Below are 13,916 nucleotides of genomic sequence, written 5' to 3' on the forward strand. Positions count from 1 at the left end.
ATCCTTTCCGTTGAAGAGGAGGAAACAAATTGGAAACAGAACATCAGACTAAGCTTCTCACCTCTGGATGGCACAATATGATAAGTCCGCTCCACTTCCTAGTGGGAAGGAGTTGCGGTGGACCACGTGGCCACCCACTCTCCCCTGGGGCAGGGGACGAAGTCCCACATTGCCCTGGGGATCCCGGCTGCGTCACCACTCAGCCAGCCAATCTGCTGGCTGGTGGGGGCGTGGCCGGGACCATTTAAACTGAGGCGCGAGCCAGAGGGCTTCCTCTTGGCTCGCTCCTTCAATCTCCCACCCTTCCTCCCTTTTCACAGGTTTTCATTGGCCTTGCTATGGACCTTGGTTGGTCGCCGTTGAGGGGCCTGGTAGGAATTTTTCCAATTGGCAAAATTTACACGGGCCATTTGGTTTTCACCTACCTTGTAGCAATCGTCACAACTTTGTAAGGTTTGTGGTTAGGCATTGTTTGATCTTTTGATGGGGGAGGAGAGGTGTGGCCGTCACCTGCCCCTCCAAGCTGAAGGGTATTCTGTTAAAGGAATCTGGGGGTGTGGATCTTGTCCGAAGCCCGGGGTGGGGCTAGGGCCATGACACGACCCCATTGGGAACATCTGGGGGAGTTCGAGTTGGTTTGCATCGACAGGGCTCCCCCTTCTGGTGGTTTACCCTTACCGGACTCCCTGCACAGCAGGCAGGAGTCAGATATAGTCGGGTCCATTCAATGCCTAAGCCAATTACTGCTCACATTCTGTAATCAGTAAAGTTGTGGCCTAAATTTGCCCAATAACATTAACCTAATATCTGTGTCCTGGTGTGTTTTATTCCTCAACGAGGGGTGGTTGCGGGGTCTAGACACGCAACATGAGGGCACATTGCTCTTCCAGAGATTGGGATCCTCAGGCCTGGGAGCAAAATACAGCCCTCCAGACCTCACGATGTGACCTTCAAGGCTCTTCTCAGGCCATGTCCCTTCCCAGGCCACATCCCCTCTCTCAGGAAGTGCTTTTGATTGTTTGGAATGCGTCTGAGATAAGGCCCAGTGAAGCAAGATTATTTAGGAAGGAGGAGAGGAATAAAAACAATTATTATTATTCATCAACTATTATAGCAGGTGAATCTCAAGGGGTGTCCAGAGCCCTGTCTGGTCCTGTTGTGTTGGGTGACTTTCAGTTCGTAAGGCTCAAGCATGTCGACAAACTGCTTGGATCAGTCAGGGCGATCACTTGTGCTCTAGACCCTTGCTCTTCTTGGCTGATTAAAAGTACAGTGGTACCTCGGGTTACAGATGCTTCAGGTTACAGACGCTTCAGGTTACAGACTCCGCTAACCCAGAAATAGTACCTCAGGTTAAGAACTTTGCTTCAGGATGAGAACTGAAATCGCGCGGCAGCAGCGGGAGGCCCCATTATCTAAAGTGGTACCTCAGGTTAAGAACGGACCTCCAGAACGAACTAAGTTCTTAACCTGAGGTACCACTGTAGCAGGAAATGGGGCAGCTGTCTGGGCTAGGGAAGTGATCAATGCCTTCTTGCAAGAGGTCAGTGGTGGAGTGTGTCTTCCTGGCATCCAGGACTGGCAGGTGGGTGCGGATGCACGAGCCCAACCCTTGCCACCAACGTGACGCCAGCCCCAATCTGCTTTGCGAGGCTGGGATGATCTGGCTAGGGGAGGGTGGCATGAGAAAGAAGCAACAGCCATGCACCCTTTGATCCCTTCCTTGCCCTTGCTTTGCGGGGCTGGAAGCGAAGAGGGGGTGGTCCCTGCCTGCTTAAAGGAAGTAGTAGTAAACCCTGGATTCAGAAAATCTAAGTAACTACCGGCCAGTTGCTAATCTCCTCTTCTTGACAAGGCTCTTAAGTGGGTGGACCAGATCCAGGCGCTCTTGGAGGAAATGGATATTCTAGATCCATTTCAATCAGGGTTTAGGCCTGGTTTTGGCACACAACTGCTTTGGTCACCCTGTATGATGACCTCTGTCAGTAGAGAGACATCCAGCTCTACTTCTCAGTTACAACTGCAGGTGTAGCAGTGGATGTAGTGCTCCATTGACTTGTCTTGGTAATGGACTGGATGAGAGTCAATAAACTGAAGCTCAATCCAGATAAGAACGAGGCACTGTTACTGGCTGGTTCCCCAGAGTAGATGAATGGGAGGTTGCCTGCTCTTGGTTGGGTTACGCTCCCTCTGAAGAAGCGGGTATGTAGCTTGGAGTTACTTCTGGGTCATTTGCTGTTGCTTGAGGCTCAGGTGGCCCCAGTGGTGGGGAGTGCCTTCCACCAGCTTCGGCTGGTGGCCCAGCTACGCTCCTATCTGGGTAGGGATAGCCTAATTTCTGTCGTCTATGCTCTGGTAATCTCTAGGTTAGATTATGGCAACATATTATATGTAGGGCTGTTTCTGAAGATGGTACAGAAACTCCAGCTGGTGCAGAATTTGGCAGTCAAGTTGTTCACCAGGACAAGACGGTTTGAGCATATTAAGCTCATTCGGGCCTGATTGTACCAGCTGCCAGTGGGTTTCTGGGCCCAATTCAAAGTGCTGGTGTTGACCTCTAAAGCCTTAAATAGCACAGGACTGCAATACCTCAAGGACTGCCTCTCCCCATATGTACTGACTCGGACCCTGCAATCATCATCTGTAATCAGCATCCTGAGACCTTCGGGTATAGGGCGGTATATAAATTCAATAAATAATAATAAATAATAATCTTGTGAGATCCTTCTTTGAGTGCCTCCTCCATGAGACGTCTGGAGGATGGGCCTTTTCGGTGGTGGCTCCCTATTTGTGGAATGCTCTCCCCAAGGAGGTTTGCCTGGCACCTTCATTACATATCTTTAGGCACCAGGTGAAAACATTTCCCTTCAGCCAGTTGTCTGGCTGATTAACATTCTATGGCTTTTTAAAAGTGTCTGTAGGAGAGAGGGAGGGATAGGTTCCAGACAAAGTCCTTTCCCAGTCCTACCTGGAGATGCTAGAGATTGAACCTGGGATTTTTTTGAAAACAAAGCAGATACTGTACCATGGAGCTGTAACTCTTCACATCACTCATTGAATTGTAGTTGACTATGTGAAGCAGTGTGAGAAAATGGTGATGTGAGGTTAAGGGTTTTTTTTAAAAAAACATTTTTAAATGAAAGTCTTTCTCAGGAAGGAAAGAGATGTCACCACAGAGTCAGGGCAGGGAAGGGAAGTATTCAGTGGTTGGAGTGCATGTTGGTACCAGTGACATGGGGAAATGTGGTCCTGAGGTCCTGGAAGCAGCAACTGGTGCAGAACTCTGTGGCCAGGCTGTCGAGTGAAGCAACTGGATATGCATCTATTATACCTGTACTGAGAGAAGTGCATTGGCTGACAATCAGCTGCCAGGTCACCGTAGAGGTCGTCTTCTTCTTCTTCTTCCAGTGGTACCTCAGGTTACATACGCTTCAGGTTACATACGCTTCAGGTTACATACGCTTCAGGTTACATACGCTTCAGGTTACAGACTCCACTAACCCAGAAATAATGCTTCAGGTTAAGAACTTTGCTTCAGGATAAGAACAGAAATCGTGCTCTGCCAGCACGGCGGCAGCAGGAGGCTCCATTAGCTAAAGTGGTTCTTCAGGTTAAGAACAGTTTCAGGTTAAGAACGGACCTCCGGAACGAATTAAGTACTTAACCCGAGGTACCACTGTATTATTATTATTATTATTATTATTATTATTATTATTATTATTATTATTATTATTATTTGTTCGTGTAGAAGCTGCTGGATAAACAAAAACTGGCTCTTATATCAAAATAAAAAACTTCCAGTCCAAAAATATGCTTCAATCTTCCATTTCAATGTACATTAAACCAGTGGCGTAGCATGGGGGGGAGTCACAAGTTGTCCTGGGTGCAATATTGTTTGGGGATACAAAATTTCAACATCCGGTGCTGCCTCAATACAGTTGCTTGCTTCCGTAGCTGGTTTCCATTGAAAACAGCTTTTCCATGTGAACCAGGAAGTGACCTCTGCAGACAATGAATGACTCTTTTTGTATCTCTGCAGCTGTGATCTCCCAGGTGATGCGGATGCCATTAGGCAGTTGAATGTGCATGCCTACTCCACCTGTTTACCTCCCTACCACTACTCCCTCTGCATGGCCCTGGGCACTGGCAACCCATGCTATGCCACTGCATTAAATAATTATTCTTAACAGAGACCAGGTAACCTGAAAGATCGCCTGCTCCTGTGTAAGGTCTCTTAGATCATACAATTGCTTTCAGGTAGGGACTTTGTTATGTAGAAACTTGGTTCGAGCTACAAATAATAAAAATCTATGTGCAAGAGACAAGAGCAGTGGAGATTGGTTCATTGGGGTGAATTGGGTATTCCATGTGCCAGCTTCAGTCTGTTGTCGGTGATTCCACACCTGCCTGCCTTCTTACTTCCAATCAATCAATCAATCAATCAATCAATCAGGGAGTGACTTTGCCTATCGTTGTCTCTAGCTCCTCTTCCTATTGGTCTTCCAGGCTTCATCCCTACCAACCACAAAAGGGCAACAGGCCTGTTTGCTGTTATTAAACTTGGCCAGTGTGGTGGTTAACAGCGGTAGTCTCGTAATCTGGGGAACCGGGTTCGCGTCTCCGCTCCTCCACATGCAGCTGCTGGGTGACCTTGGGCCAGTCACACTTCTTTGAAGTCTCTCAGCCCCACTCACCTCACAGAGTGTTTGTTGTGGGGGAGGAAGGGAAAGGAGAATGTTAGCCGCTTTGAGACTCCTTAAAGGGAGTGAAAGGTGGGATATCAAATCCAAACTCCTCCTCCTCCTCCTCCTCCTCCTCTTCTTCTTCTTCTTCTTCTTCTTCTTCTTCTTCTTCTTCTTCTTCTTCTTCTTAATTTCGGCAGCAATACTGTTCCCCGTGAAAACTAAAGGAAGCCATGAACATGTATGGGGGAAAGGAAGCACAGCTTGTATTTTGAAACAGTAAATTCAGCGTGGATGTAGGAAGCTGGTTCATCCAGCATAGTATTGCCAACAATACCTGGGACCTTTTGCACACAAAAGATGTGCTCTACCACTGAGTTATGGCCTTTCACTTTGGCATGATGATGTTTTGAAAATCTGATGTAACTCCAAATGGAGTTATTATAAGCCCCTGGTACATAGTTATGATCAAAACACACAGCGCAATCATGAGTTCAGAAATGCCTTCAAATCCCAAAAGCCTGGAAATCAGAAACCTAGGGAGGAAAGAAATGCACAAGGGAGGGAGAGGATATAAAGAAGATCAGACACAAACACAGTACTATAAAAAAGGGAAGAACTTATAGGAAATATCCAGAGCTGTGGGAGAATGTTAGGAATGGATTTATGATGAGAAACTTGGACCTCTAGAGGAGAGCACTCATTCTGCTGTGCTGGCCATTGAACACCATCTGTTATTTCAGGGCTCAAACTTGGCTGTCTCTCCAGATAGTTGAGTGAAGGCACGAAAAAGGCACAGAACCTTTTCTATTGGGCATCTCAATATGAATAAGCAGGTGGGATTCTGTGTCTTCATGACTTAAGTCCACAACCTGTATTGCTTAGACCTCTCCTTCCTAAGAATCTCCATTATGATAAGGACTGTTATCAGATTACAACCTTTTCGTCAGTTGCATGGAATAAGCGGGAGAAAAGTGACCAACTACTAAATGTAGAGAAACCAGCATTCGTCTGGCTATATCATGTCCTCCAACCTAGAACTCTTTCCCCACAATTTATTTTGTCCATTTGTATGTCTGGAGGAAGGATAGGATTGGAGAAGGTATGGTGCTCATTATTTAAAAGCATTCTCTTTTTGCATTTTCCTGGCTTATATGTGGAATGTATCTGAAAATAGCTTCTGGAAGAAAGTACTGATAAACCGTGACTGAAATGAACCCTGGGGATGAAGTTGCATGATTGTTGCACCAAGACTCTGAGATGACGCATGAATCTTTAGAATTTAGGGTGGAAAAGATGGATATTCCACATCTCACCACTTCCCTTCTCCCAGATAACAAATGACAAGAGCTTGGTGTGATATCCAAAATGTTACACAGAGCTTGCCACAGCTTCATATTTTTTGTCACTCTCTTTTGTACATTGTAGTGACAAACCTTAAAGGCATTCAAAGAATGGAGTGTGAAAATCAAACAGCACTGATGTATTTTGTCCTCTTGGGGATTCCGTACCCACCTGAGCTACATGCTGCTTTATTTTGCTTCTTTTTGTCCATCTACTTGCTGACCCTCCTTAGTAATCTCCTGGTCCTCTTGGCTGTGATATGTGAACCACAGCTGCACAAGCCCATGTACTGGTTCCTCTGCCACTTGTCCATCTTGGACATTGCCACCTCGGCCGCAGTGGTGCCCAAATTGATTGCTGGGTTTGTGGAGGGTGGTGGGACCATCTCCTTTGCTGGTTGTGTGAGCCAACTCTTCTTCTACCACTTTGTGGGGTGCACAGAATGCTTCCTCTACACCGTGATGGCTTATGACCGCTTCCTGGCCATCTGCCGGCCTCTCCATTATGGCACCCTCATGAACCGCAATGCCTGCCTCTGGCTTGCTATTGGCACATGGGCAGGTGGTTGTTTGCACTCAGCCATGGAGACAGCTCTCACCTTCCGCTTGCCCTATGGACCAGGGAATGAGGTGAGGTATATCTTCTGTGACATTCCAGCTGTGCTGAAACTTGCCTGTGCTGATACAACCCTCAATGAGATGGTGACCTTGATTGATGTCGGTCTTGTAGCCATGACTTGTGTTTTCCTTCTCCTTATTTCTTATATGTACATTATTTTGGCAGTCCTAAAGATTCGTAGTGCTGAGGGGCGACGGCGTGCCTTCTCTACATGTACATCCCATATCATTATTGTAATCATAGAATCATAGAATCATAGAGTTGGAAGAGACCACAAGGGCCATCGAGTCCAACCCCCTGCCAAGCAGGAAACACCATCAGAGCACTCCTGACATATGGTTGTCAAGCCTCTGCTTAAAGACCTCCAAAGTAGGAGACTCCACCACACTCCTTGGCAGCAAATTCCACTGTCAAACAGCTCTTACTGTCAGGAAGTTCTTCCTAATGTTTAGGTGGAATCTTCTTTCTTGTAGTTTGGATCCATTGCTCCGTGTCCGCTTCTCTGGAGCAGCAGAAAACAACCTTTCTCCCTCCTCTATGTGACATCCTTTTTATATATTTGAACATGGCTATCATATCACCCCTTAACCTCCTCTTCTCTAGGCTAAACATGCCCAGCTCCCTTAGCCGTTCCTCATAAGGCATCGTTTCCAGGCCTTTGATCATTTTGGTTGCCCTCCTCTGCTATATTCCTCTAACCTTTACTTATCTAAGACCAGGAGCACAAGATCCACTGGGAGGGGTGGTGGCTGTGTTTTACACCACAGTGACTCCCTTCCTGAACCCTGTCACATACACTCTGAGAAACAAGGAGATGAAAACTGCTGTCTTGAGACTAGGAGGCAGGAAAGCATAGTTCCTCTCCCATGTGTATGCTCAGACAGATCTTTCTAAGTTCTGTTTCTGGTTGCATCTTACACTTTCAAGATATAGTCATGGCCACTAACTTTGATGGCTTTCAAAGGTTTTGGAAAAATTCTTGTGAGATAAAGTTACCAGTGGCTACTAGTATGTCTCTGAAATCATAAGTAGGGTGCTGTTTAGCTCCTGCCCTGCTAGCAGGCTTCCCATAGGCATCTGCTTGGTCAATGTGAGAACACAATGCTAGATTAGATGGACCTTTGGACAATGACCACAATGTTGATGAAGATTATTCTTATGATAACAATGAGAACAATGATAATAATAGTCAGTATGATGTATTCCAAAAATGGCTTGGAGAAATGATTAAGTAGAAGACTGTAGTCCAGGGGTCAGCAAACTTTTTCAGCAAGGGGCTGGTCCACTGTCCCTTAGACCTTGGGGGGGGGGGGCGGACTATATTTTGAAAAAAATAATGAATGAATTCCTATGCCCCACAAATAATCTAGAGATGCATTTTAAATAAAAGCACACATTCTACTCATGTAAAAACAAGCAGATGCCAGGACCGTCTGCAGGCCAGATTTAGAAGGCCGGATCCGGCCCCTGGGCCTTACTTTGCCTACCCATGCTGTAGTCATATCCAAACCATCTCAAGCACATGGTTTTCCCCAACAGGACAAATGTGTGTAACTGATGTACATGTGTAAGTGCCCAACATGCTTTGTTGACCTGTGGCCAAGCAGTGAACTGGCTGCACAGTCAAGTATTTTGAGGGGATGTGGAAGCTGTAGGAAGCCTTCATCCCTGATGCTTGACCTGTGAGCATCCACTCACACATTTCCAGTGGGCTTCTTTTGCCGTTGCAATCGGGGATTGAGGAAGGTGCACTGGAGAATTCAGCCTTGCTATTATGGGTTTGCCTGAGAACGTCTCTTGCAGTGATTCAGTTGGACAACCATCTGTTGGGATACTGCCAGGGAGACAAAGTCCATCATGGCCCCAAGCCATCTGCCGGACGATCCATTGATCTCCCGTAGGCACGCAGTATCAGCAATTAGGGACATGAGTTTCTAGAAAATATCTTGCCACATTCCAGAGCTCATGCACACTCTTATCAGCAGATAATGCACAGCAAAAGTCGCACTCAGGAGAGCACTATTTACAAGTTTTATTCAGCATTGATCAGTGGAAAGAAAGACATGACTGCCTGCGTCAGTGTCTCCAACACAGAGAGAGGCAAAAGCAAAGACACAACAGAAACATCCTGTGAAAACAGGAAATACGCAGACTCTGTGACTCACAGCCTGCTCCCTTTTAAGGTGGAACGGAAATATCCTAACACCATCTTGCCTCAAGCAAAAGAAGGATGGCAAGTATAGCTTATTACACATGTACACAACATGCACCATTGCCATGACAAATGGCTTGAATCAGGGCACCGAGTCATAGAGTTTGGTGGAGGCTTTGTAGACCATTTACCCCAGCATCCTGCTTAATAAAATAAATCCAGCATCACAAAGATGGCTGCCCAGCTTCTCTTTGAAGACCTCTAGCAGCGCAGAGCTTACCACGCCTGTAGTTAACTGGCTCCATTGCCATAAACAAATTTCTCCTGAGGTTCATGTGGAATTGATCATCTTGTAACTTGAGCCCATTAAAGTTTGTTCTTCTCTCTGGCACTGTTGAGAATAAGTGTTTGTCCACTTTCTTCCATTTGAGAAGTGGAATTCCTACAAGTTCTACAAGTGAAATTCCGAAGATTACGATTGCATGCCAGTTTATTTGTATCAGAAACATTAGAGGCACGTGAGAGGTATCTTCAGCACCACCTCGTTCACTGGGGTGAAACATCTGATTCAGTTCACATTTAAAGGTGGACCTACCTAGTTCTCACTTCCTGAAATGATACATGAACTGAAACACATCCTTCAAAATTTGCACTGAATTTTGCACTGCAAATACTGTAATGTGTACCAAAACATATACAGCAAGGTAAAGTGACCATAAAATGAATGTTAACAAAAATGTATACAAAAATGTGTGTGTTAAGCACAATCATGTATAAAAGTTCATATATTACGAGGAATTTGCCCCTAATATGATGAGTTTTCATGAGTTTTTTTTAAAAAAAGAAATTGCAAGCTGATGTGGAAATGTGGAGAAATGAACTTAAATCTGCAAAGATGAGAAATGGAGATTAACAAAAAAAAAATTACAAGTTCACCCATCTGTATGCTTTACTGTTCTATTAATATAATTATTCGGAGTCAAAGTAGATGTTTCAAGAGATCAATGATCAGGATCTGTTTCTAAAAGTTTTTTAAAAGTTTGAGAAAGTTGCCTTTTAATTTATTACTTATATAAATTGCAGTTGTGAGGGGCCCTGATTCAGACTGGGATCATGCCTGTTTTCCTGATTCACACTAGCTAAACTGAATCTGTTATTTGCACCACATACAGGTACACTTACAATACCTGTACGTTTTGCTTCGCAGAATGAAAATAAATTTAGGGAGAGGTTTAAAAAAAAATTTAAAACATGAGAGAAAGGGTTAACTTTCACTCCAAAGTAATGTGATCCCAATCCAGTATCGTGTGTCTGCTATTATTATTATTATTATTATTATTATTATTTAGACATACCGTCTCTCAGCATCACATCTTGTTGGGCCTCAATGCTGATGCTCTTAGTATTCCTGAAAGTGAAAATCTGGACAAAATTATTGAGGGTTTTTTTGGTTTAGGTCAAAGTTGTTGAGCTTTTTGGGGGAACGTTTTACCGATTTTGCAAAAATCCACCCATAACGCAGTTCCGTTCTAAAGCGTATATCATTACAATGTGCAAAGACTCCTGCCCTGCAATGATAGCTGCCAGATGGGATTTTCTTTTTTTTAGGAGACATACAGATTAAGGGGTGTAAAGAGTGTCTGCCTGATATTACAGCTAAGTAGAACAGCTGCTGGCTGCTAACTCCTCCCCCAACTCACTTCTTCATTCGGCCTGCCTTCCTCTCAGCAGTAGCCCCTCCCTCTCAGACCCTGTGCTCTTTTAGAGCACACAGCCACACCCACAAACAAACTCACAATCAAATCTCGAAACAGCTGAGACAACCAACCAGCCTTAAACCAAAAGACACAAGCTCACTCTCTTCAGCCTCCTCCGCCAATCCCTCACCTCTGTTCATGAGTCCTGGTCACGAGCCCCCAGAAGTGGTATTTCATCTGTGATGTTTTTCCATCTTGTAATCATCATCACCATCACCATAATTTTTTTTTTATACCCTGCCTATCTGGCTGGGTTTCCCCAGCCACTCTGGGCAGCTTCCAACAAAAGATTAAAAATACATTAAAACATTTTAAAAGATTAAAAATACATTAAAACATTTTAAAAGATTAAAAATACATTAAAACATAAAAAAGAAAATTGACATCTGATGGGAGGGCGTTCTACAGGGCGGGTGCCACTACTGAGAAGGCCCTCTGCCTGGTTCCCTGTAACCTCACTTCTCGCAGTGAGGGAACCACCAGAAGGCCCTCAGAGCTGGACCACAGTGTCTGGGCAGAACGATGGGGGTGGAGATGCTCCTTCAGGTATACTGGACAGAGGCCAGTTAGGGCTTTAAAGGTCAACACCAACACTTTGAACTGTGGTCAGAAACATAATGGGAAACATATCTATCTTGCATAAGGTAATGTCTGAAATGATGAAACCATTGCACTTCATTTGCTATCTCTTTGGAGGTTTCAGGCTTGGGGAACTGGTGAGCCATCAGGGATCAAGTCCCTTATGGTTGTCAAACTATTAAACAACAAACAAACCTGGTTGAGACACCAGGATGAGCAAAAGAGGATGGCATAAAAGCAGTGAAGCCACTGGAGTTAAGGAATAGTGTGGCACTATGTATGGTGTTCATGAGTAATGTCTCTAAAATTCATTCTCCCATTAGTTGTGCATGAGTTTGAATTAGAACATTAATTTCTTCTGCACTAATTGATTATGTGCTCTGGAAAACTGAATGCATCCTGTAGGTAAGTCAAAAGGAAGATGTGTGTGTGAATAGATCTGTGAGAGATGGCATTCTTCCACAACCAAATTGTTGTGGCTGATGTGAGAATAGCTGGTGGCATCACAATGATGGTGAAGGAGTTATGGGGAATTGGCTTCATTTTGCATCCAAATTTCTCTGGCACCTGAATTGGTTTTCCACGTCACCAGTGTTGCACGGTAAACATTGGTTTATTTCTTCACATAAATGCATAAAACAACTATGGGATTTGCTGCTCAAGAAGTGTCAATGGTTGCAGGATTAGGTGGCTTTGAAATGGTAGTGTAAAAATGAAGGGAGTGGCAGGGCACCAGTGGGTATTAGCTACAATAGTTTAATGAAACCTTAGGGTTCAGAGACAGGTGGCTGCTGACTGCCTGGATTTTGTAGGAGGGCATAACAGGAAATTTAGGTTTCTGCAATTAAAGTGGATTAAAGTTGTCCTGGCATGACAGCAGACCCTATTTTCCAGGGACATTCCTGATTTACAGTAGCCATCCGAGTTTCGGATTTGATCCTGGAATGTCCAGCTTTTCCTTAGGAAGTCTCTATTTTCATTGGAGAAATGTTGGAGGGTATGGAGTTATTGGACCCTTGAGCCATCTGAAGGCAATACTGTATAGGGAAGTTTTTTTTTAAAAAAAATGTTTAATGTTTTATTATGTTTTTATATATGTTGGAAGCTGCCCAGAGTGGCTGGTGCAACCCAGTAATGTGTGTAGGGTATAAACAGTAAAATTATCATTATGGAATGGGACGTCCCTATTTTCATTGGATAAAGGTTGGAGGGTATGGGACACTGCTACTCAGTGTAGACCATATTGCGCCAGATAGCCTGACGTGGTTTAAGGCTGCTTCCTATGTTCCTATCACGATTCAGAGCACAAGAGGAGAAACAACATGAACGTTCTTATTTTTCTGCTGCTGTAGGGATGGGTCCGACCAGAAGAACCACACAGTAGTGACCCATTTCATTCTCCTCGGAATCCCCAACACCGAAGGCCTCCAGACCATCCTCTTTGCTGTCTTCTCGGCTTTCTATCTCTGCACTTTGCTGGGAAATCTGACCATTATGTCGGCTGTTCTCCTCGACTTTCATCTCCACACCCCTATGTACTTTTTCCTCTGCAACCTGGCCATCCTAGACATTGGTTTCTCTTCCGTCACCACTCCCAAAATGTTATCTATCCTTTGGGGACAAAGCAGGACCATCTCCGTAGGGGGGTGCATGTCCCAGGTCTTCTTCTACCATTTTATGGGATGTTCTGAGTGCCTGCTGTATACCGTCATGGCTTATGATCGCTACATTGCCATCTGTTACCCACTGCGGTACATGGTCATTATGAACTGGAAGGTGTGCATCATCTTGGCGGCAGGTACATGGCTTGCCAGTTCTGTTCAGGGCATCGTTCTCACCAGCCTCACGTTCACATTGCCTTACTGTGGCCCTAATGTAATAGATTATTTCTTCTGTGATGTTTTCCCAGTCGTCAAGTTGGCCTGTGCAGATACTACCACCATCGAAGCTGTGGGCTTCAACAATATTGGCATTGTGGGTGTGACCTGCTTCTTCCTCATCCTCTTGTCTTATGTCCGCATCATTTACTCCATCGCACGGATGAATTCTGGGGAGGGGAGGCGCAAAGCGGCCTCCACATGTGCCTCCCATCTTCTGGTGGTTACCTTTTTCTTTGGACCCTGTGCCTTGATTTACACCCAGCCGTCTCTGAGTGGGGTCCTGGTCACCCCGGTGCAGATCTTTGGCAATGTTGTTACACCCATGCTCAACCCAGTCATCTACACTCTGCGCAATAAGGATGTGAAAGCAGTCCTGAAGAAACTAATGGGGAGGCAGACAGTCCCACAGTTGATGGCACATTAAGGAACATCATGTTCCTAAAGAGTGCATGCTTGGAATAAACATTTTGGCCTTTTATTGAGCATATTTGAGCATATTACAGTGGTACCTTGGTTCTCAAACTTAATCTGTTCTGGAAGTCTGTTCCAAAACCAACGTGTTCCAAAACCAAGGCGCTCTTTCCCATAGAAAATAATTTAAAAACAACCCCAAAAACAGCAATTGAACATGAATTTTACTCTCTAACGACACCATTGATCCATAAAATGAAAGCAATAATTAATGTACTGTACTATAAAATAAGTAAGACAGTATTGTAGATGATAAAATTTAAAAAAATGTTTTTTTTACCTGCAAAGATGATAGTCATTGTTTAGATGGGGGGCTTTTATCCATTTCCACAGTCACACATTCAATCAATCAATCAGTAGCTGGACTGGGTTCCACATAGTCACAAAAACAAATTAACTGAAAAAGCCTCAGAAATAAAAACGCAAAATAAAT

The 13,916-nt window shown here is 44.6% G+C and overlaps 1 protein-coding gene across 1 annotated transcript; it reads left to right on the forward strand.

Moving 5' to 3' along the window:
* Positions 1–6,136: 6,136 nt before the first annotated feature.
* LOC308570754 (uncharacterized protein) lies at positions 6,137–13,436 on the forward strand (the record flags this gene model as incomplete). Its single annotated transcript, XM_081165669.1, has 4 exons — positions 6,137–6,877; positions 7,318–7,486; positions 9,228–9,321; positions 12,485–13,436. The coding sequence occupies 4 exons, from the start codon at positions 6,137–6,139 to the stop codon at positions 13,434–13,436; spliced, it is 1,956 nt and encodes a 651-aa protein (XP_081021795.1).
* Between the last annotated feature and the right edge of the window lie 480 nt (positions 13,437–13,916).

This window comes from Podarcis bocagei (assembly GCF_964188305.1).
Source record: "Podarcis bocagei genome assembly, chromosome: 13".
NCBI lineage: Eukaryota > Metazoa > Chordata > Lepidosauria > Squamata > Lacertidae > Podarcis > Podarcis bocagei.